The sequence below is a fragment of the Coloeus monedula genome (assembly GCF_965178545.1).
Source record: "Coloeus monedula genome assembly, chromosome: 1".
Taxonomy (NCBI): Eukaryota; Metazoa; Chordata; class Aves; order Passeriformes; family Corvidae; genus Coloeus; species Coloeus monedula.
This window is the reverse complement of record NC_138781.1, coordinates 50837332-50861897: the sequence shown is the minus strand read 5'-3', so window position 1 is coordinate 50861897 and position 24566 is coordinate 50837332. Positions and strand designations below refer to the sequence as shown.

Sequence of the window (24566 nt, the reverse complement as noted above, 5' to 3'; positions counted from 1 at the left end):
TTTAGATCAAAAAGTTCCTTACTTTAGATACTCAATTACACGGCAGGATAGAGCTGAAAAGGGGGGGGGGGGGGGGGGGGGGGAGTGGAACAGAGAGAAATACTTGGATTTATTCTGTTTCCTTTTTATTTCTTTTGTGCCAGAAAGTATGGTCTTAACACTATATATAGGGCATTTTTTCCTTTGTGGATAATTTAGCCTTTTATGTGTTTATATCAAAAAACAAATAAAATGCAAACAAAACAAAACAGAAGATACAAACCAACAAAAAAAATCTACAACCAAAAAAAACCCACAGAGAAAACCAGCTGAGAGATAAAATACCTCATTAAATATTGCTTATTTCATTTTCTATTTGGAAGAAAGAACACTCAATGCCAATTGGTTTCAGCTGTTGAAATAATAAAGGAAAAATGTTGTAACTGGGCACAGTGATTTGGTCCAAGCATGAAGAAAGCACTAGGTTATTTGCTGCAGTTGAAATGAGGGACTCTAAGACACGACTATAAATTGAATTTTAGTGGTCTTGCTAACTAAAATGGGGTTTGAGCTGCATGCAATTTTTGCATACCTATTCTTTTGGTGCTTAGATCAAGGAAAATAATTTCATATGTTTCACAGTTGCTTTCTTTTTGTCTCTCTGTAATTCAGGAGGAAAGACTCTGGGATGTTGTCATACAAAGAGCACCTACCAGTCAGCCAGGTGGTGGTTGGAGACCTTGACCGGCCTGGGTCTGAAGCCAAGGTGTCCGTGGGTCCTGTGCGCTGCCAAGGAGATCGTAAGTCCTCTGGTCTTCTTCCGCTTACTCCTGGGTAGAAATCCAGTTGGAAAGGGGTAACTTTGGAGGCACCCTGTGGGAACTTATGGTGGTCTGCTCAAAAGGCCTTTTGCTATGAAATCATGATGTGATTTGAGAAATTTTGTCTATGACAATACACATATAATGGCTTATATTTTCATTTAAAATATCAATATTCATCTTTATTTTATGGTAAATGTGGCAACTTGGATTATTCAACTAAATTTATGTAGATGAGCAGTAATACAGATTGCATAATAACATCTCTCAACGTCCGTGATGCTATTGGGTGCTCTGGTCAGTGTCATTATCATTACTATGCTTACAGGATATAAATGGTAGCATGATGGCAAAACTTATCACTGTAATCGCTGGCTATAGGTGCATAAAGTTTGACAAGATTGTTATCAAATGTTAAGTGTATCAGGACTAGATGTTTCCACGTAAAGCATTGGGAGATTTTTGGAGTAGTCTCTGGTTTCCAGGCTGAGTGATGCTAGGAGGTGTACATCCTCCAATTTGATCATCTAGTGATAGAATAAATCAGTGTTGTGTCAATTTCCACCTCACACACACTCAAAATTGGAACGCAGTGAGGAAAACTGTAGTCTTGCTTCAGTCTGTTTTATATTTCAGGAGGTGAAATTCACTACCAAAGGCAGAGCAACTGTTTAAGGTCCTTCTAAATCACACTTCAAAAATTTAAACTCTGTGCAATTGACACACATGTTTTATTTGTCCACTGTGTTTTAAGGCAGTTGTCTTACAATAGGTGCAGTAAGGAAAGGTTGTCTGATTTAGTTTAAAACAACTAATATTTGTGTGATCTATAAATAGTATAAAACCCATCCACAGTAAAGAGTACTATAACTCAGCCTGTAAGACTGAGGTGATGCAGAAATATTCACATCATATATTTATTGCTTTTTATTTATGGTGTTTGACCAGTCACAGGTCAGTCTGTGTTTGTTTGTGTCTCAGCTATGTTTGATAAATTTTTTTGTAATAGGCTCTTACAACTGATGACAAAAAATAGTGAATAGCATTTTTCTTGCACCTGTATTATTCATATCCTGAATCTGAGTGCTTCTAGAAATATCAGTCTCTAAAGTGTGAGCCATTTCTAAGTATTAGTATAAATGAAACCTCATCTGAGCAGGCAGTAGCCTTTATTAGAATGTGACTGAGTGACACAGCCTTTTGGGAAAGTGAGCGGGTGTATTCCTACCATCCTGATTAATTTAATTTTCTCTACATACTTTACAGATATGATTCTTAGTTTTTAAAAAACTTTGCCTATGAAAAAATTTGATTTTACTTCCATGACCATCTATTATTGTCAAAAATCTGGTATAATTTTTCTCACAGGAGATAATATAGAGCCTAGTCCTTTACAGTTAGTAAAAGCTCCTGGTTTATATTCCCAGTGCATTTACTAAGCATTCCCCTTTGTATTCTTTCTTGAACATATACAACATCTGCTGTTTCACCTTGTGGAAAACAAGGTTTCTGTTCCAGGGAAAATGCCAAAATTTTAAACTGTGCTTTTGTTCCAAATTAGAAGAAAGATCCAAAGTACTACATTTCTGGGAAAGTATTAAGAACAACAACAAGAAGAAGAGCAACAAACTACAAAGCAATTCATTCTCTTTTTTTTTTTTTTTTTTTTTTTTTTTTGGTGTATTGCATGCATCAAAACCAACATTATTAGTACTAAAGATGTTGAGTGTCATCACAGGACTGTTCATGTGTTCAGTTAAATTCAGTTGCATGTGTAAATGAAATTCAGTTACAGTTATAAAGACTGGCTAAGAAATACAGATTTTTGTTTTGCTTGCAAGTAAGGTGGAACAAGTAGGAGTGCCTAACCAGTCAAATAAAAATTTACCTATTTAGAAGAATTTCTCATTGTGGTTGCAGCCAATACTGTGACAACTTATCTCATCTTGTCCATGCCATGTGTTGTATCAACCCATAGTCTAGTGATATTTTGCAGCACATGAAGTCATGTTTTCCCATCAGAACTACAGTATAATTTGCCACACACTTCATAGCTACCTCTGTGTAATATCTAGTGACAGTGGTATGTCACCTAGGCCAACTCACATCTGCACATGAGTACAGGAGTAAGAGTACCACAGAACTGATGGCCTTTGCAGTCCTTAAAGAGACAGCTGAAAGCTTACTATCTGAGGGCAAAGAGGATTAAAGAAAGCAAAGACATTTGTTATTTCATGCAGTTCACTTCATCCCATGCTCATCAAATTCTGAAGGATCCATTAATCAGCAGAAACCATGACAATTAACTGTTCCTACACTATTGACTGACCAGAGTAAATCTGAAAATCATCCATCTCGGTGCAATTTGTTTTGACACAAACCAAGGAAGATTGCAGAATCGTAACTGTTTTCCTGTTGCAAAAATAACTATTCTTCTCTCAAAAATACAGGTTTTATTTTGGTCCCACAAATGACAATTTCATTTTTCTTTTTGCCTGATTTATTACCTGTTCTCAAATAGTGGCTATTGTTGGAGATAGAGATCAGAAAACTGGTTTATTCATGATTATACATCTTTGTGTTCCAGAAGTATTTTTCTTATTTAACTGCACCTCAGAAAACTCTACTTGAATTCTGAAAAGTATTCAGCAAAAAGGGCCTTTATTACCCCTCTAAAGATCTGCTTAAGCTGCCTTGTTCTACGAGAATGATGAAGACTCATCTAGTCACTGTGCCAAAAATCCCATAAATCTGGTCTGGGGCCTGGTTTGCACCTTGGATTTAATATCCAGGATGTCTCTTTGCTATTTTAGTGTTGAGGAATGCTTTCTAAATATCTAAAGATTTTTCTAAGTGGTGATCTACCAGGAAAACAAACTTATCCAATTTCATGGAGAACAGATGCACAAACAGGAGATGAATTTGGTGGGGGTTTTTGACACTGTATTGCAATGATTCAAAGATCAAGCAAGGGTTTTCAGCAAATGTCAGCTCTATGCAGACTTAAAGCAAAGCTGTCCTTCCTGACCACTGCGGTATGAGCGTTGTACTTACAGAATGACAGAGGCAGTTTATCAGCACATTCTCAATATCCTCTTAGCTGAACTGGAATTAAAAGTGTAAACAAAGAAAATCAGTCCTTAGATTCCACAGTAATACTGGATAAGGGAACTACACTTGTTTTCTCTGAAGTGAAGGTGTTCTGTGCAGGATATAGAAAAATGGGCACCATAGAACCACAAATTAAAAATTCTTATTCTTCAGCTAACTTTGAGACACTGATTAATTCCTTTACAGACCTATTACAGTTTTTCTAATACTTGAGTAATAGGACCTGGGCTCCTCAGCTGCCCTGAATTTAGCCTTGGCCGACCAGTAATAGAAAGACTTTGTCCATCTCTTTATGCTATTTCACTGTAATGCAAAGGGGCACCTCGAGCTTTCTCCCTTTAGAGAAGAATGCAAGTATGTTGAGGGTTTTTTTCTGTCTAAGCTCAGCCTGAGGTGGTAGATCAAAGCTTCAAAAGCAGATCTGGTAATTTCTTTTGAAACCAAACCGAATAACTTACCTTGCTATGGTGGGGCTATTGCTACAGAGATTTCATCAAAAATCATATTGAATCAAAATTACATTTCTGGCTTCTGGCACCTTCTGAAGAAATTTTTTCATTCCTCTTAGGAAAATAACGGTTTTCACAAAGCTTCTATATTTGCCACCTGCTAAGAGTATCCTTTTCCCAAGGACTTCCAAGGATTTTGATTCGAGTTTGCTCTTTATAAGCCCAGAGGGGAATAGACTGACTATTCTGCTCTAGATTTGCTTTTCTCCTTGAGTCTATTTTCCTTTTGTCCCATTTCCTCTATAGAAAAGACAGAATTTAAGGGGGAGATGTTTTTTACACAGCTCAGATTTATGTTTTTTCCATCTTCTCTGCTGTACAGGTTTTATCCTCCCAGTAAGACTTTGATTTCTGAGCCATGAATCATTTTCTTGTGTATTACTTCTATTATCTGTAATCTTCAAAATGTGGAGGAGGAAGCAGCTGCATTCATTGACTGTGGTTCTTTCTAAGCTAAGTTTTCATGAAGACCAGTATCAGCAGCGTGAAGAGAATCTGCAGTGACAGACAAAAAATGTCCCCTTGACAGATAAGAGAAGTTCAGGAAAAAATCAAAACCCAGTTCTTCCATCAGTGCATTGATTTTGTTTGTGCACATGTGCATATGACTGTGCATGTGTGTTCTCAGGGGAAATACACCTTGAGTTCTTTTTTTCAATGGTTTTGATCATGGCTCATCATTACTCCTTTCATGTCTGATACTTTGTTTCTTTCATTCCTAAATATCACTTCTGGCTTTACTCCTTTTAGAATGTTCCAGCAGAGTTGGCTTATTTATTCAGACAGTGGAATGGCCATGCACATTTTTTGTGACTCTGGGTTTTTATCTAAACCAGACAGCCACTGCCAGGGTCAGTGCTTGGAGGCTGGTATCCTTGGTAAGGTGTGAGTTTGTATTCCTTAAGTATTTCTTATGCATCACATGTGCAGTTTGGTGACTCAGAACTGTCACTTTTAATGAAAATAAATTAACTGCTTCATGTGCATGCTAAATCCATTTTCATTACATTGCAAATTGAGGACTCTTTCAACATCTTGAACTTGTTTTTCAAGGGTACCACCTGAGTTTCAGAGAAAAAAACAGCATAGCCTTACAGTGCAGTTTCCAGTTACACATGAAACCTATGACCAAGGTCAATTCTCTAGTAGGATGTGCAGTGTGTTGACTCAGAGAGATCTGCAGTGTTGTTACTGTTTCATACATAGGTAAGGTAAGCTGGAGAGTATCCCAGAAAGAAAACAACCAAACAAAAACAACCTATTTGAATTGTTGAAAGATCCAACTGGAATTGAGTCCTCTACTGGAAGTAGAAACAATTTACTCCTACTTTGTCTTAGACAACATTCCAGTTATATAGTGATTTGTCTTACAGGTTAATGGAAGTGAAAACATGGTATCAAATGAGAATTAACATCAGCGACGTCCCCTACCAAAAAAAACAAAACCTAGCCAGAGTGCTTTCAGGAAAATACAAAAAGGTTTTTTTGAAACTCCTGAAGCAATGATTCTGCCAGAGGCTTGTGTGATGGGATGACATATCTGAAATTTAGACAATTCCCTTTTGAGGTGTTAATTACTTCTCTGCCACTATGGTTAGAAAACTAATCAAAAGCTCTAGATTTTTCTACATTCCTTTTTTTTGTTTGTTTGCTTATATTGCTGGATATATCTAGCAATCCTTTTTTATATTATTTTTATTTTATAACTTTTTCTATTATTACTAATTTCTTATGATTTCCAAATGAATTGCGATATGTTCAGTAAGGAAAATACAGATCAAAACTTGATCCATCTAAGAGTTTAAATTTTTTTCACCAGTACCTATAGGTGCCTTCAGTACACACAAAAATTTGTCTGCTGGATTTCCACATCTATTACCCCAGCATTTCTTTATGTGCTGCACTAGATGGTAAACTGTGCAATTCAAGTGGAATACAGATTCATTCAAAATACATCAAGACATTGTGCTCACTGCTTATCACAGTCATTCCAGGGCTACCAGCAAAACAGAAGAAAAGCATCCTTTCAATAAAAGCAGCCTGCCAACCAAGAAGTACCATTTCAGACTCATTTGATTCTTTCAGTGAAAACAACAGTCTTTGGTTTGGATTTGGGTAGGGATCTACATTTTAGTTAATCAAACTGCTGTGGTTATCCTTCATATGCAATTGCTTTCCTCAGAGGCCCAAGAGAAAAAAAATTACCCACTAGGTAATTTTTCTACAACTTTCTAAGTAAAAAAATCCATTTTTTTGAGGTTGTTTAATATCTGATTTAAATAATTTCATTTCTCATTCTTAGGACTTTCACTTTCCCTTCACCTTTAACCCTCTTTTATAATGCATAGTTAAATTTATTGTGAAGTTTAACTGGATTTTATTTTCATCTTCATGCAGAAATATTTTTTCTAGGAAACAGTGCTTAAATGCCCTCCTGTGGAGTCTTAATATTTCTAAGAGAAATATTTCTCACCTCCCAGGAAAACTTAGACTGTGGCCAGTTATCTCATACAAACATAGGCTGTTTCTGGCCATGTAAATAAAACTTTGCTTGTCTTGAAAATAGGAGCTAGAAAATCTCCATTGTTCACATGAATTTAGAGCATTTCTCTGTCATGCTGAAATATGCAGGAAAATTAAAGGTGAACATGGGATAAAGTATGTCCTTCTCTTATGTGTGTTCTCATATCCTTCCTGAGCTGCAAAGTGCTCCAAGTACTGGCATTCTGGCTGGTAGTTTTGTCATCCTTTTCAATTTGCAACCAATTCTCAAAAGCACTGTAATTATACTCAAAAGGGATTCTCTGATGTTGTACACTAAAAAACTTTGAATTTAATTTAGAAGTTCCTGTTATGTACATTTTCAGCAAGATAACCTCTACCTTAGATGACCCATGGTGGACAGTACCAAAATGAGAAGACCTAATGTCTCCAAAATCGCAAATCAGCCTGGAATTGTCTTTGGATTTAGGGGATGGGGAGTGGTAGGCAGTGTGAACAGCGTGTGAACATGTATGGTTGGAGTTATTCAAGTTCCAAAAATATTTTCTTTCTTTTTGATAATACTTAAACCTAACTAATCATTCTAGACACCTTTCTCCTACTCCTTTGCATTTGTACAACAGGAGACATTTTGGCCTACAAATTTGGGACAAATTAGCCTCCATAGGACTGTAAGATTCTGCAAGTGCTCTTTCTACATACCACCCTGAATGTAAGGCTTCTTCTTCTATATCATCTCCAAACCCACAGGGAATTGGTGACATTAATGATTTATAAGCTCTCAATGTTTCTGCAGTACATGACCTTTACTGAGGTTTATTACATGGCCATAAAATTCTCTTTCAGTTCAAACTTTGAATACATGTGTATCCATGGAATAAAGGCTTGTAAAATGACACAGTTTTAACACAGAAAGATATTGACTCATAGGTTATATATAAATATCCTCTATTGTATCCCACTCTCTGTCAGATTTTGTTCTGTTGCTTTCTGAAAGCAAACCTTACCCTTGAAAGCTAGTCATCTTACAGAGCAGGAAAAAGTACAGATCACACAGAGTTTAACCATTTTCCTATTGGACATGTTTTTTTATGCCAGACTGAAGCAACAGGATGCCTGCAAATAGTGCAAGAGAAAAAAGTCACAGTAGAATCAAAAATTTAATTTTGTCACATTGGGAAAAACAATGTCCCATACAGTTTGTGCCACATGAACATTAGTAACCCAAGGTAAAAAATAAAAAGGTGGACCTGATCCTGTTAGAATATACCGAGGAGAGGTCGTTTTAACCACAAGCAATGGCTCTTGATGCAGTTGAGACCTTTTTTTTTAATCCTTTTCCAGCTTTGCAAAGATCCAGTAGAGCCTGGGTGCTTTGTTCAAAAGAGTGAGATTTATGACACTTTTGCCTAGTACCTGGTAGTGTATGACAGTATTATAGATTACACCGTCATTCAGAGTGTATTTTCATTATGAATGCAACTTACGTTGCTGGAGACTTTTCCTTAAGGTCATGAAGGCAGTATGCTCTGAGGATCTGTTTTGATGGGAAATGCATTTCAGCCTGTTCATCTTTCCTGTTTACCTTCCTTTAGTTACTTTTTCTGTGCATGCTCTACTGCCTTTGAAAGTCACACCTGTTTCACAAATATGTGAATGTAGGTACAAAGAGTAACACAATTCCCCAATTTACATCTCCACCCTTTCCAGATCCATCACAAAATGTAAATCAGACAGCAAACTTTTAAGATAGGAACAAACCTGCCTATTATTGATTAACTTTAATTCTCATATGCATTCCATTCTACCTAAATGTATATGTTGGTATAAACTACAGAGGACAGTTCATTCAAATATCAATGAACTAATAAATTTTGCTCTTTTTACATATTTGCTGAAGTAATGAAAACATATGGCAATCTATGCCCATGTTCAATTCTCCAACTGATCATAAAAAAAAAAAGGTGAAATTCCGTAGGGGAGTTATGAGCTTTATGTTTCAGTGATGCAGAATTCAAATGCAATTAAGAGCTAATCTTATTCAAATTCTCCTCATCATTATGATTATATTGCAGTTAATTTTATCTTCTTTAATGCAAAAAAGAAGTATCTGAAGCATTTCATGTAAAGTATTGTCTCTAGGTTCCTAGGGAATTTAAGCAAGCATCATTAGTCTGAGAGATGACATACAGTAGCAGTTCATATTAAACTCAAATCCTCTTGAAGTTATGTTTTAATTATAATTTCAAACATTTTACCATCTATGTGATTGTAATGCATTTTACTATCTTACCAAAGCAAAGTAAGAAAAGCAATTGTGCAGGATACAAAATCTAAGAATTAAATTATGAGAGATTTCCCACAGTGTATAGAAAAGTGAGAAGGAGATGCCAGTAAAGCTATAAGGAATTAGGAGAACCTGTGACTAAACTGGGGATTGAGAAGTTGCTGGAATCCTGTCTATTACATGTACAAATTTGCAGCCACCTTTAAATTTCACCCTATAAGCCTGAGTTATCTTAGAAATGAGGTATAATAGGGAGGGAATTATCTATATTTATTTTTTTAGGCTGAACTCTTTCTCAATTTGATACTTTTGGCCTGTGCATTCCTGCAGTACTGACTGACATTTAAAGAGCAGAAAGAAAAGAGAAAGGCAGAAAATGATTGAAGGTGAGGTAGAGTGAGGTCAGTGTCGTTCATCACTATGTGTAAGTTATGCAAATTGAGTCTCATTTAGATGTAGATAAGTGATTGGCAGTAGGATGGAGAATAGCCAGTTATAACCTCATGGCACCCAATGTCTGACACACAACATAAAGTGTCTCAGTAATGCTTAAAATGTTCAATCACCAAGATGGAAAAACTAAGAAGAAGTTGGAGCCCTTTGGCACTTGTTAAACTTGCACCACTGATCTCTGTGCTGGGGAGCCACACTAACTCTAATTGTGTCTAAATACAAGCATTTACAATAGTTGAACCTTTTCTATTCAATGAGAGAATAAAAAGGATGGTCATGGATGTATTTCACAATCACAGCTGCTATTCATAATGATTTCTTATCCCACAGGCTATTCCCCCAACCTTTGACTGTAGGACTGAATTTTGACAGCTTCAGTTCAAAACCTTCCCATAATCAAGTCCTATTATATGGGTATATATATTATTATACACATGCTTTCCTGAATTTTTGTAGGAATGTTACCTGATCTTTCTCTCTCTCAGTGAAGCAGATCATTCTAGATTTTCATGTAGAACTATGATGCAGTTCCCAAAGGAACTACCTATTAACACAGAGTTGCAAAGCTGTGCATTTTTGGGAAGTGATTAGAAGTCTGAACTGTTAAAAGGGAATATAGCAATAGTTTGAGAGAAGTGGAATATATATATTAAAAATTAACCTCCTATTCCTTTTCTCTGATCTATTTTTTAACTTTTTTTCTGACCTTTGTCTTCTATGGAAAAACTTGCAAATGTGGGAGAGAAAGGGCTAGAAAACTGTAAGAGAGCTATGAAGTATTGCCTACTTACTCCCTTTTCCAGTGATAATGCTATGGATAACTTCCACTGTTAAATTTCTGAGTTTGAATATGTTGGGCTCCAAATTAATGCGGCAACCTGTGAAGTGCCATAAATTAGGTATTTACAGAGCAGGTTTCAGAGGAAAGTTTTTGATTCCAAATCATTCTTCCTCTTTTCTGTGCTTAAAACTTATCTTTTGTGAGGTGCCATCTTGGTTCTTCAAGGGAAACGAAGAAGAAACTTGAAAATGCTGATAATTTTAGTCAAAGCTTTAATTTTGAATCAGCTCAGATAGAATTAAAAGGAGATGAGGGGGAAATCCTGTACCTTACAAACTAGTACCTTTTTTGTCATTAAAGCAATACAGAGCAGTTCTATCCATTTCCTGTTAGGATCTTACAGTAATCTGTACTTCAAAGGTATTAGCTAAGCTTGCAGAATCATAAAGCTTTCAACTTTACAATATTAAGCAGCAAATTCTAACATTTTTGTATGCCTATATTTCAAGTATCATTTGTGAAGAATCATCTCCACATCTGATTTGCTCTAATTCAGAGGAGCAATATTTTTCATGAACAACATTCAAAGAAGCAGTTATGGAAAGAGAGCCAATAGTGATTTATGGTTTCAAAAGTTTCTTTTCAGCCTGTTCTTTAGCTAATCAATTTCCAGCATGCCCACTGTATCTATATTTTGTTATTTACCCTTGGTTTCATGAACTCCTGCTGATGGAAAACTTTTGCCTTATCACTCCCAACAGTTTTGCTTTTGAAAACTGAGGAAGTAAATCAGTATAAATCAATTATTACACACAGAACATAGTTCATGTATCTTCCAGTGTTCAAGTAACTTCCATTATCATTTATTTTAGATTAACTATGATAAGGTTAAATTTAAAAGAGTTTATTGTTATGAACTGTTGTTGTGTCTTTGTATTTTAGATTCAGGCAGAAGTAAATTTGATCCACAGTTGGCAGGATATCTTCCAGGAAAGTTAAGATGCTCCAAAAAAGGCAGTGGAAAAGGGATTTTTCCAAGAAATACTTTAGTTTCCCATTCCAAAAGAAGAGCAAATTCTCAGAAATTCTTGCTGTGTAAACTCTGAAAATATAACAGAACACATTGGTTATCAAATTCTCATCAATGTAAGGACATTAGTGTAACCTTGACTTTCAACATTTTACAAAAGAGCCTTTTTCATCACTGTTTAACTATATTTTATAAATGAAGTTTTGAATCAAATGGCTGTATAAAATGTCCAAATTGAAGTAAAAATTTCAAACCAACGTGCTCAGTGTACTTACATTTCATTAACAGTTTCAAGAAACTTTCCGTTTCCTTCAAAACTCTCAAAAGCTTCGGCGTTTTCCAATAATGGCAAGGTCTTGCTAGAAAACTAAACTAAATTTAATATTTCCTTCATGGGAGGGACACTCCTTCTTTCCTTTCTTTAAATGCAAAGTAACTCCTTATGCTGAGGTAGAGATTTTGGAGCTTTCACTTCTGTGAAATAAAAGAAAACATTCCTGCAGTATCCTCAGTCCTGCTTAAATCGTAATGTGATTAACTGATATTTTACCCCTCCTTATTCTGAAGTTTGTCTCTCTATATCACCATGCAGAGAGAGGTTTTCCCTATTCTCTGTGCATACTGTATTTCAGGTGGCTAATCTGATTGTTCTCCATAATATCATTAGGCAATTTTGGGATCCCATTAGGATAGCCAGTCATTAAATAAAAGTGTTATTATCATACAGTGCATTGCAGCTAACCCAGCCTCAGAAAATATGTAGTAGTCTAGGGCAAGATACAAGCAAATAAAATTAAGATGCTTAAAGCAATAGGCAATTTCTTGAGAAAATGGCAAACTAGCATCTGAAGCTGTGAATTCAAGATGTGTGTCATCAGTTCAATAACAACTTCCCACGGCAACACGAAAGAAAAAGTGTTTTGTTGATTTTTTGCTTAAATCCATGAGCTGTTGTAACCCCTAAATGACAAAAATGTGTAGACTTTCATTATTGTATTTCTTTATCTTTTTAGCCCTTAATTGATAAATTTATTTCACATTGTATTGAAAATATTTTCTGAAACAAGTGATGTCTTAAGAGGCTTCCTAAAAACAGAGACTAGACAGGAGTAAGGGAATAAAGGTAGGTATTTATTTGAAGGGCCTTCAGAGGTACCCCGGGGGAGCCAGAGGCTCTTGCCAAGATGGACCCCAAGATGGACGGCAGGTCACAAGTTCTTCACACTTTTATAGGTTTGGTTCATTTGCATATCAGGGTTAATTCTCCAATTAAAGCTTCAGTTAATGATGTAATTTCCCCTCCACTTGCCCCCCTTAGAGGCTCTTTGGTTTATACTTTTGGGCCTAGGACGGTCTGGGTGTCCTTGAAGAGCAGGCCCGGAGAGGCTTTGTTATGTCTGCCTAGCATGAGAGAGCAGAAGTTACCAGGCTACAAGAAACTTCAGAGTTACACACTAAGCAGTACAGGATTTGAAAAATATAAAAGTTAAAACCTAAGGCATCACAAGGATCGGGGATAAGCAAACCTAGTCCCCTCAGACTCTCCCCACACTTCACATACTTCAGTCCTTGCATGCTTGTTAAATATATGATACCTTGTGACCCAGGAGAAGGCCAGAGACCACAGGCTGAGTGTTTTCTTGAGTAAAGATCTGTAAGTCAGGCGTTCCCTTCTCCTGGGTTTTACGGGACAATCCTGCTAATATGATGATGTAGTAATTGATGCAGTAGCTCAACCAACACCTGGAAGGTGTCTTTCCACATGTGGCAGCTCTCTTTGACTGCTACTAAGCACATAGACAAGCAGCTGAGGGACCAGTATGATTTTTTTGTGTCTGCCTAGCAATCACAAATCTATAGTGTCCTGAGGAAGGGAATATAAATGGCAAAAAAAATTGCCTCAGTTCCTTCCTGATCTTCAGTGGCATAGAAGCTAGTGGACATCCTAACATGCCAGAGACCCAAGGATGTATATATCAGGAGCTGCATTTCCCACCTCCATCAATTCTCCTGGAATCACTTCCAGAAACTTGTCAAAATCCTGGAAATCACTTGGTAATTACTAGCCCAAGCTAGCAATCTCACTTACATCCAGAAATACATGAGCAAAACCCAAACTGTGGGATATGCCCAGCCCCTGCCCTGGAGGAAGGCTTGCTGGGATAAGGAGATTGCATAACCTCCCAGCAGAATCCCCTCGGAAAAGGCACAACTCTGCGATCACGGCGAGAGAAGACACAGAACCATGATCCTCTGGGAGACCCTATGTAGATCCTTTGTAACCCATTGGCTTTTACCCTCTCACATCCACCTTTGTATCCCTATAAGATCTAGCCCTTTTCCCCTTTGAGTTCGGAGAGCTCGTCCCTAGCCTCCCCTTCGCAGGGGTGGGGACTAATAAAGCTGCCCCATGTGGAACTGCTAAACGAGCCTCCAGTCTCTCTTCTCCTGGTCCAGCCTGGGGTTTGCCTCGCAGGACAAGAGCTGAAATCACTCCTGCTGAATCACTAAAGATCCGACAGCCTGCTGAGACAGGCACCCCCTGTGAAGGCACCCCAGCGGCCGAGGGACCGCCGCAGACCTCTGGGGGACTGTCCCTTGTGGGACATTCTCTTTAGAGCTGCCACGGCTTCCTGCGTCTGAGCCACAGACCCCAACCCGGCTGCTTTATCAAACCAAGATCCTAAACCAATAGAAAATTGCATGTATGCTTAGTGATTTAACAGGACAAAACAAGATAGTGTTCTGCCTCCGAAAAATGCATTTGATGTTGAAAGAAAATGTAAGGTGAGACTATCAAACTCGATTTATATCAGCTTTATTCTATGCAGTACCATGCGTGAAAATAAGGAAAATACTAAATGATTTTCCACACAATTTCTTTTCCTTTGTGATTTCAGTATGTAAGAACCAAAATTATTCTTGAATAATATTCAAATGTTTCTAAAGTGCAAATTTTATTTTTCTGGGCTCCAGGGATTCTGAATTTGGCAGACTGTATTAAATATGTATCATAGGAAGAGTTATTAGACTTGACCTTTTCCTTGAGAACTTTAGAGAAGTGGTGGGTTGTGCTGTAGATTTCTCTCTCCACCTTGTTACTCGTCCCCTCTTTCCTAGTTGTGCTCACACCCTTGAAGAGACTTAGGCAAGTAAACATCATCACTTATCACAAAAAGCAAGCCAGGGGCACTCCACATCGCCTCCCTCTTATTTACACATGAAGAGTCAGTAGTTCATAGCAACTGAGCTATGATCAAGGAAATTAAATTCATTAGTAAAACAAGAAACATTCCAGACCTGCATAGCACAGCTTGAAGTATTCAGCTGAGGAACTAATTAAAGATAGATAGCTGAGAGGGTAATGAATAAACACACATTGTGTGGGTAGAAATAGCTAGCACAAATATGTGTATTCCCTGTTATATTTGATGGGAAAGTAAATTATCACATATACTGAAGCAAATTGAACAGTAACAGCTCTCCTGCAGCTTTTAAGTGCAAACCATCCTTAAAGGTGGGACAGCAGGCAGCAGGATCAGCAAATGGAGCCCCTGCAATGGTACTTTTGCAGCTCCCCAGCCTGCCACCACAAGGGGCTGTGCTACCTGCAGCTCTCACACAGTAAAAGCAGACCAATGCTTGCCTAGTCCATCCTGCATTCCCTGAACAGGAGCAGAGACCTGCTTGACCCTGTGAACAAGAGGCCTTGAATAACCTTTTCTTTCTGTACCCCCTTCCCTCACCCTCCACTTCTGTGCCTCCAGCCAAGTGATCCTTCTGTGGGCACTCACCAGTGCAGCACTCCTGGTATTCCACATACTGGAGTCAGGGAGTGCCTGGTCAGGGTAACCAATGAGGAGATAGGAAATATCTGCCCATTAACATCATGTAGCACTGCAGCCATTTAACTTCACCATTTGAAGAGCATCAGATTGTTTCTGAAAGGAGCAGATGCAAATGGCAGGGCTGACAGTAGCTGTTAAAAGGTTTAATGCTGTCTTTTTGTAATATATTTGTAGACTACGATATGCTGCACACCAGCCATTTCCAGAGGCTGCTTTTTGCACAGCAGTCTGTAAATGAGCAGAGAAAACACTTTTCATGACATAAAGGAAGCCAGAAGACATATGAGCTTTGAAAACAGAGATAGAGAAGAGCTCCTAGGGGATCTCAAATAGCCATTTACTAGATAAAAAACAATATTAAACTCAAGTTAAGTTTGCCAATGCTTATCACCAAACTGAAAGTTGAATGCACAGTTTTGAATGCATCAGTGTGATAATAAATCCTACCATCCTAGCCATTGGGGATACAGATTGCTAAACATTTCTGTGACATCCAGTCTCCTATCAGAAGATGGTGTGGCTCATATAGGAAATAGAGCTTGCATATCCTTGATTTTCACAGATGAGGTCAGAGAGAAGGAGGGTGAGTTATAAATTTAGCCTACCTAAGTCTGTATTTCTGTAGTCACAGGTATTTGTACTTTTAAGTTTCCTTGGAGTGTTAAGGCCCATTTGAAATTTATAAGGGGCAGAGAGATGGAGGGAACCAGTCAGTAGGAGTTCAGACAGATGCCTGCACTAATACTTGGCTTACAGATACCACTGAATCCCTGTAGCTACTGTCCTTGAAGCTACTGGAAGCCTTCTGCAGTGAACTTCACAATCTCCATGGCTGCAGGCAACTATAAATACAAGGTATTCCGTTGTTCTGTTTGGCACTTGGATCTATTCTAGTCCTTTTACCCAAAGCATTTATCCTGGACTATCTAGGATCATGAGTTGGTAGCCTAGGCTTTGTTTGGATCCATAAAATGGAGGAAATCAATCACATTTCCAGAAAGGGCAATATAAATAACTTGATAGTTGAGCATGTGTGCTCCTGGTTGCTTGTGTGTTCCAGGTTAGTTTGTTTCACTTAGTAATTTTGAACAGCAGATGGAAACAAAATCCTGTTTTTTCCCTGCTGCCTGCAAATAAGCACTGTCTTACTCCTTCTGCCTCTGCATTTGTGAAAGATAGGCATATGTAGCCCAAATATTCAGCATTAAGCTTATCTGGATAAGCTTAAATAGAAGTTATTTCAAACTCCCTTAGATATATTAAGATTACCAGCTGTAAATTTAGAATTTATATTGTAGTATATAATGGTTGAGGTGGTTTTGTGGTCATAACCTCTGGATTATACTGCTTCCTGCAGCTGTGTCTACAATTTATAGAAAAGATACACTCCAGAAAGAAAAAGTTCTTGGTATTTCCAAATACCAAAAAGTACCTGGTATTTGCATGCAGCTTTTTTCATATTTTTAAAAATCAGTCAAACACATTTTGCCTTGCTCATGTTTACTGTATTTTAGGTCTCCTCCTGTTCCAAAAACAGTTTAAAGAAATCCTTTGGCACAAGGCTGTTTGTTTCAAATCAAGTAGACACTGTAGCATCAAGAACTGCTGCCAGCTGTAACACTTGATGAATTAGTAATTCCGGGAGTACTGCTTTGCAATTTTTTTAAGTACTTAAAATAATATACATCTAGGAAACAATGTACCTGTCATTAAAAAGTGAACATTTATGGACAGTTGACTGAGCCAGGTTCTTGCATGTGCAACACTAAATGGCTAACACACTTGCCTCAGGCTCAGTTGAATCCTTGTTGTCAGGGTCCACAGTGAAAATACTCACCATCCAAAATACTCACATCTCTTTGAAATAGAGAATACAAGAAAAAAGACACTTTACAAGAATAACATGGGAGAATCCTAGGCTATACAGGAAGGATATATTCTTTTAAAACCTAACATATATACTTTATAACATTTTTATCTTCATTGATTTTTTTTTCACCCCTTTTACTTCTTTGGCTTCTTGGAGTTGTTTCGGGGGGGGGGGGGGGGATTGTTGTTGCTGCTGTCATTGTTTGGGGTTTTTTGTTTATTGAAGGGTTTGATTTTCTATATTCTGAATTAAGTTTCCTATCTCCTTCTCCCAGAGTTAGTGTCTCCCAGAGATACTAATACACTGCTGGAAGCAGAGTGAGGGCAGAAAGACAACAGCTTTATATGGTTCAAAAGCACATTCGTACCGGTGTGCCAGAGCTTGTTTGGTTCTCAGCTGTGCCCAGAGGGTGAGGAGTTGCCTTTAGGACTCTACTGTTTTCAGCAGGAAAAACAAAGTCTCGCCGTACCATTTCCTCATCAAATTGACTTTCAATTCATGAGGCATCAGCTGTCTGAAGACAGCTCTATCAACCCTGCTGGGCACAGAACTTTGGGAATCAAAATTCCTTTCTTCAACTGCTGATGCTCAACAATATATCTTAAATACAAATTTATACTAAAAGTTGTTGGAATTCAAAATTTGAGTGGAAATTAAAATCATTCGTTGTCGTGATTCTGCTTTGCTTTTGTTTGGGATTGGGGAATACATGAAAAAAAATTAGAAGAATGTAAATTTTCAGGTTTTATTTTAATGGGGAAAAAATTTAAATGCTAAAAGCAATGCTGTTTCTCTTATGAAAGTGTTTCCAGGATAGTATATGAACTTCATTATACATTGTGCCAAGCGTAGATTAACAAGTAGTTTTATTTTTTCCCCACACAAAAGGTCCCTGAAACATACCAGTCTCAAGTTCAATACGAATTGTAAGAAAGAAATGTGCGGCATATTCACCATAATGCATCCCATGAGATTTCCAGACTGTTAGCAATATAACAGCTGTAGTTTTATATTTCTGAGTTGTACTTTTGATCCCAAGGTACTCTGAAGCTATTTTTTTAAACACAAACAAGTTTACTTGCTGCTGGTTTACAGTGTTGTAGGGTACAACGTTCAGTGGCATACGAAAAATTTTAACCCAGATGAGTTTCAAGAAGTTACTAGGGAAATTTAGGAAGGTAAGTTGCAAGTGCCCAAATTTTAGCTTTTCAACAGATGAACACTGCTCTTCTGAAAACATCTTTTAATGTTCAGTCACCCTTAGCAAAGGTAACTGCAAAAATATTTCTTCTCAAAATAATATAGTTTTACAAGGGAGGTCCTTGTCACAGTACACTACAAATTTTACATCATTCATAAAGGGACAGACAAATTCAAGGAGGAAAATAATACACAGAGTTATTAAATATATTGACCCTTTTGTATCACAAAGTGTTTGAGGTACAGACCTCTGAGTGTTCAGAAAATATTGACAGGTTGTATTAATATCTGCTTGTCCTGGCATTGTATTCTTCCCTAGACATTCACAATTTTCTTGGGCAGAAGAAAGCTGGATGGACCTTTAATGTGACGTTATCTTCTTAACTTTTACACCTAAATTTTTACAGGAGAGGTCAGCCCAGACTGAATACCTCAAAGGTAATGATATTGGAACCAGTACAGCAGAGCAATTAATGGCCATTTTCAACATTAAGCAAATGCTTTAATGCCATAATCTAAGATAGAATAGCATGATTTAGTGAAGTGATAGTAATAATATTATTCTAATTATTTTTTCAGTAAAGTACCAGTACCATATAAATAATAAAAATATAGTCCTTGTCATGTGTGCCAATAACTTTTCTTTGCCTCATTTAATTATATTCTTAATAGATGTGAAAGGAAAATCTTTGCAAAGGGGAATTATTTTTTATATAGCTCCAAATGAAATGATATATTCAAGTCATATTATTCCTGTGACATGAGCTAACTCATGATGTTCACCAATATTTTAATTTGGAAAAAGAAAATGAATCAATCTCTCTGTTTCAGTTTTTAGTGGCCCATCAGAAACAGAGCAATAGCTTAAATTAACAGTTTAATTCGTACTCTCACTATGAATGTTCGACATAAATTAAGTACCAGGTTACCTTTCCCTGCTGTTCCTGCTGACAAAACTAATTTTCTTTTTCAATTCAAATTCAGTGATGGGCAGCTGCATTACCCCCAGACAAAGGAAAGCCCACCTTTTATTAATGTAGTTTAAAATATTTATATTTTGAAATACCGTAAGACAGCCTTTAACTACTCACTTTCAACGAGTAGAAATGGATAACATTCAAGGAAATCAATGTATTTAAAACATATCTTGCTTATGCTTAGTGCACCATCAAGGAGACAGCATAACTGAAAAGAGAACTTTGTGCATACACAGCCACCATTAATTGCTGTGATGTTCCTACTGGGACTTTGAGGATTTTGTCTTCAGGGGTCATTACTAAATGGCCAGTGAAATCTGTTTGTTGAGCAGATAATGACCAGAAACTCCGTGGTCCTAGAACAACTTTTTTCATAATGCTAAGAGTAATACTTGGAATTCAACTTCGTGAATTACTAATGCTCCTAAGCAATTTTTGGGAACTTTATGAACGTTGGCATCCCTTGGGAGGGTGTGGCAGTGCTACATTCATAGCATTCTAAGTAAAACAAATAGATGCTTTAGTCGGTTATGATTATGCTGCACAAAATACTATATTCAGATATAGGATGTAGCTCCGTCAATTACCTAATCACTGCAACTGTGGTGTGAAAGCAAGGCCAGGTCTTGGAAGATGTGCTGTATCTATTTTCAGCTGAACACAATGTATGCACATACGCCTAGGTTTTGATATTCAGTGGGTCATGTTGGTCCTTTGTGCAACAGTTATATGATATATAACCCACATATAGACTGAGTCTGCAAGTGAAGGAGGGGCTGTTTCCTTGGATCCTGTGTGTTTTGAGAGAGGAAGTTTGTATATTCAGGACAGCCATTTCAAAGGGACAACTCTGAAGTCTACTAATATGTGTCATCATATAGTTGTAGTTAAGTATTGTTTTCTGTTCTTTTCTTTTTTACTAAGATGGTGTGGAGGTTTCTTTCCTCTTTTCTTTCTGTCTTTAAGACCTCACTGCAAAAATAGCTGAGACACAACTGTGCAATAGAGCAGAAGTGGTTGGCCACTGGCACTGCAGAATACGTGTCCTGATTACAAAAATTGAGGGTAGATAATAGAAGCAGTGTAAGAATGATAAGAACGGAATGAATACTCTTTTTCAAAGAGTAGAGGTGCAGTGTTTTCTTGTGTGAGTGCTGATGACTGATGATTTAGTGGTTCTGGGATCTTTTTAAGGATATGCCCTGGCTAAGGACAAGGGACTTCTCTTCATGGTATTCAACTAGTTCTCATACATGTTGCCCCCAGAATTCCTCACCAAAGTCTTTAGATTAAGCAGTGAATTAGCACTTGAATAGGTTGAATCAAAACCTCCTAGATATCGAGCTTTGGGTAATTTGCACTTTGTTTTGTTCATGTCAATAATAAAATAGGCATAATCAGATAATGAAATTTAAAATTGGAACTTGGAATACAATTTTAATCCTCATAGATAAAAACACAGATTGTGAAGCTGCTGTTATTAAAGCTGTGAATGTTTAAATGTTATTTCTTTAATGCATATGCTCAACTACTACCCTGAGCAATAAACAATTTGATATTCTTGTCATCATAGTTTAAAAGCATACATAGCAAAGAATGACCACAAACTCTAATTTTAATTTTAATTTGTGAAATTTTATCATTCCCATAATGAAAGAAAATAGCAGCACCTTCCGATCCTCAAAGGCTCTGGGGAAAAAACACTTTGGGAATTTACAGTAAGCTGTTTATGTGAGTTTATGAACATCAAGTATGATTTGGAACCTATTTAATGTATTGCAGACAACTTCATAGGGAGGAAGTGATATGTTTGTTGCAGGCTCAGACATGCAGAAAAGAAACAGATCAGTCTGGGCCACCTGGAGAAAGTAAGGCTTACCATTTCTTTGAGCATCCCCATTGCTCACTTCTCATTTCACCAGGGAATAGCTTGCTTATAATTTTGAGAGACAGAACTAAAAGTCAGTGGAAACCTTGCTGGTTGTCAGATATGAGGAAAGTATATAAAGACTGTCCAGTGGGGAGTTCAAAATAAAAGCCACTACATCATAAGAAAGGGTTCATAGTTCCTACATAATACTGCAAACAAAATTAGGAAATGGTATTCCCTAAGGAAAATGCAAGGAAGTGAGTTCAGGTCCTGGTACACTTGAAAAAAAAGTGCTGCTAAGATGCTGAACATTTCTATCCACCCAGCTCTGTGCTATGTTCAAACCATTCTTTGATCCCTTAGCTTTCCCCTGGGGGAGAATACTGGTATCAGAATCACAAGCGCATTTAAAAGCATTTGTAGAGTAGACTTATTTTGGGTAATAATATTTTCCATCCTTTTCCATGGTTTGTCACAATTTCCAGAGTCAAGGATTGTCCATTAATACGAATTAGACACAAAGGTCAAAGACTGCCTAAGCAAACGCTTGGAAATATACCACCCAAGTGTATTTTTGTGCTAAAAGTAATCAGTTACTATTCAGAAACAGAGACTAGAGCATAGACATAGTCTAAATAATACTTTATGTATATCTGGTTTAAATATCTGATTCCCATAAAATGTGACATTGAGTTGAGTTTTTATTATTTGTAATATTAGTGAATTTGAAACATGTTGCACTTGGTGGATTTTTTAGGGAATCTCTAGAAGATCTTATTTTCAAGTTTTTATGTGGAAAACCAAAGGAATTCTGACTTCATTTGCATCTGAGAAGAACAGGTAACAGGAGAGGAGGAAAGTCTATTGTATTCAAACATGGTTTGAGAAACCTCTGCCAGTGGTTTGACTCTCAGCTGTATGAGCCAAACAATAAGTTAGTTAGAGAATGAAGGGAAGGAAAGAGAAGTAGGCAGAACATAGGCTCCCTCCTTTTAGATGTGTGAACTAGCACCCTTCCTTAAAAAAATACTAGAAGGATTTTAGATGTAACAGATCAAAGCACAAACTGTGTGCTGGTTCCATCCTTATCTGGAATTAGTAAGGCTTACTTAATGTTTATGTGACGATAATATTTTTCTCAAACCGTGATGATTGCAGTGGACCAAGCCCTTAATATTAAATCTCACTTTAAAGGTAACAGCTCAAACTGTACCTTCTAATGCTGTTATAAAGCATTTGTTAACTGCTGATTTAACTATTACAATGCCAAATACCAACTCCACAGCTTTAGCAGGAAAAATTTCTGATAGAGGACCCCATTTCCTCCCAAACTGTGAGCTGACTTTCGTTTGCTGGACTCTTCTCAGGATCACAGCTTCAGATCACAGTACTGCAAAGTGCTCAGTTATTTTAATGGGGCTCAAGTTTACTACATGAAGCGTATCATTTAGCTCTGTATGGAACTCAAAGCTTTTTTGGCAAGATATTAGAGAGTCATATATTTCAACAGCTATAGCTTTTCTGCTTATTCTAGAGGATGTTTAAAATTGCATGTCTAGTAATACCATAAATTCAGTTTCAAATTTTACAATAAACTGATTTAGAATAAACATACATTTTATAGCCCTACAAACAGATGGTCATTCAGCATATTCAGAATCTACTTTTAATTTTATAAGCAAATCTTTTACTCTGTAGAGTATTTGAAGGGGTTTGTTTGTACCAAGAAAGGTAAGAAGGGAAGACAGATTATCTGTCTCTCTTGTGGAGCAGCATAAAGAGAAGTCCACTGCTGTCTACAATATCCTTACCAACATAAATAGTGCAGAGTTGTGATTTACTGATCGATCCATACATTGTATATTCAGAGCTACCCCTATCCACTCTGTCTCTAAAATATTCTTGGATAGAAATGTGGATGTGTTTCAGGCTAAAGCTGCACTACTACCATGCCTTCCACTTCTCACTGCCATGAAAATTCATCATTTTCAGAGCATTTTGGGGTTATCCTTCCAGGAAAACAGCCTGAAATGTTTGCTCTAGATTTCAGTTTTCTTTGCTTGTGAACAAAAGTAGCTTCCTAGAATTATACAGTATAGCTACTTCATTTTCCCTTGTTGCACCATGTTCATTGCAGGTCTTCTGCACTGCAGGGAGGCCCCATTTTCATCTTCTTTCTTTTCTTTCCACTGCCGACAGTAGCAGTTTTTATTTCTAAATCACACTAGCATGTGTGGTGCTTTCTGCATAGGAACCAAAGAATTTGTATCCTGGCAAAGCACTGAGAATGGAGACAATTTCAAGAAAGTAAAGTAAAATGTCAACTAAATCAATTAAAATCTTGTGGAATTTTTTATGACAGTGACAGTGCAGGTATAATTGGAAAAGAGGGGAAACGCACCAGTTAGCTATCAGCTGAATTTCTATATTCTTCCTTACTCCCATAGTGCAAAGGAGGAAAGATCCCTTTATTATTTCTCAAGTTTGGATTTGAGCTGACTGTTGGGAAAGAAACCCACACTTTTTTTACTCTTATGTACTTCAGCTGAATATATTTGATATTGAAATTCTCAAGAAAATAAACCTCATACTGGTATTTCATGAAGTCATTTTTCAGGGGAGCAGATGGGGAAGTACTTTGAATTTTTACTCAAACATTATTCAAACAGGGCAAGTCCAAATCATCTCCTAATGCAACTTGTAAGTCACATAATCTGCAACACTTACAAGGAGTAAACGCCTGTGAACATTATGCAGCTGAAGCAGAGCACGAGTGAAAATAACAAAATTATGTATATAATCTCAAAACATTCTACATTTCATAGTATTCATGTAAATTGGAATGCAAGGGAGTTTTGATAAGTACTACTCTAAAATGTTAAGTAAGTATTTGGCCAATATAAAACTGGACGAAATCTGCATTTCGGGACTAGCTCAGGTAAATCCTAACCTTCCATTCAGAACTATGATCTTGTAAACTTTTCTCGATATAAAAACTTAATTTTTCTTGTCATAATAGGGTCTTAGTTTTGGGCCACCATTGGAGGGAAAGGCATAGGACAGAAGTGTTAGAAGGAAGACCTTAGGAGTCTGCTTTGTTTCCCCACTGGTCCCTTTGAAGCTGGCAAATGAGCCTGGCAGCAGCGAGATTGAAAGAGATTTAAATGGAGCTTTGGAAGAGCTTCACGGGGAGATGTGAGCAGCAGTCCCTGGAGCTGCTTTAATTTATGATACTGCATGCACAAACCCATCTATCAGTCCTGTGTTCAAGAGACACGAGAGGATATTCAACCCTGCTTGCCATACCTGTCCTGCCCATCACAGGGCA

The 24566-nt window shown here is 37.2% G+C and overlaps 1 protein-coding gene across 1 annotated transcript in view; it reads left to right on the top strand.

Moving 5' to 3' along the window:
* The window catches only part of CNTNAP2 (contactin associated protein 2), a gene marked incomplete at its 5' end in the record, with an annotated part of 1036243 nt that overhangs the window by 867117 nt on the left and 144560 nt on the right, over positions 1-24566 (top strand). Inside the window, one exon of the mRNA XM_082287522.1 lies at positions 652-779. Coding sequence (XP_082143648.1) covers positions 652-779 — 128 coding nt within the window. The remainder of the gene's footprint in view (positions 1-651; positions 780-24566) is intronic.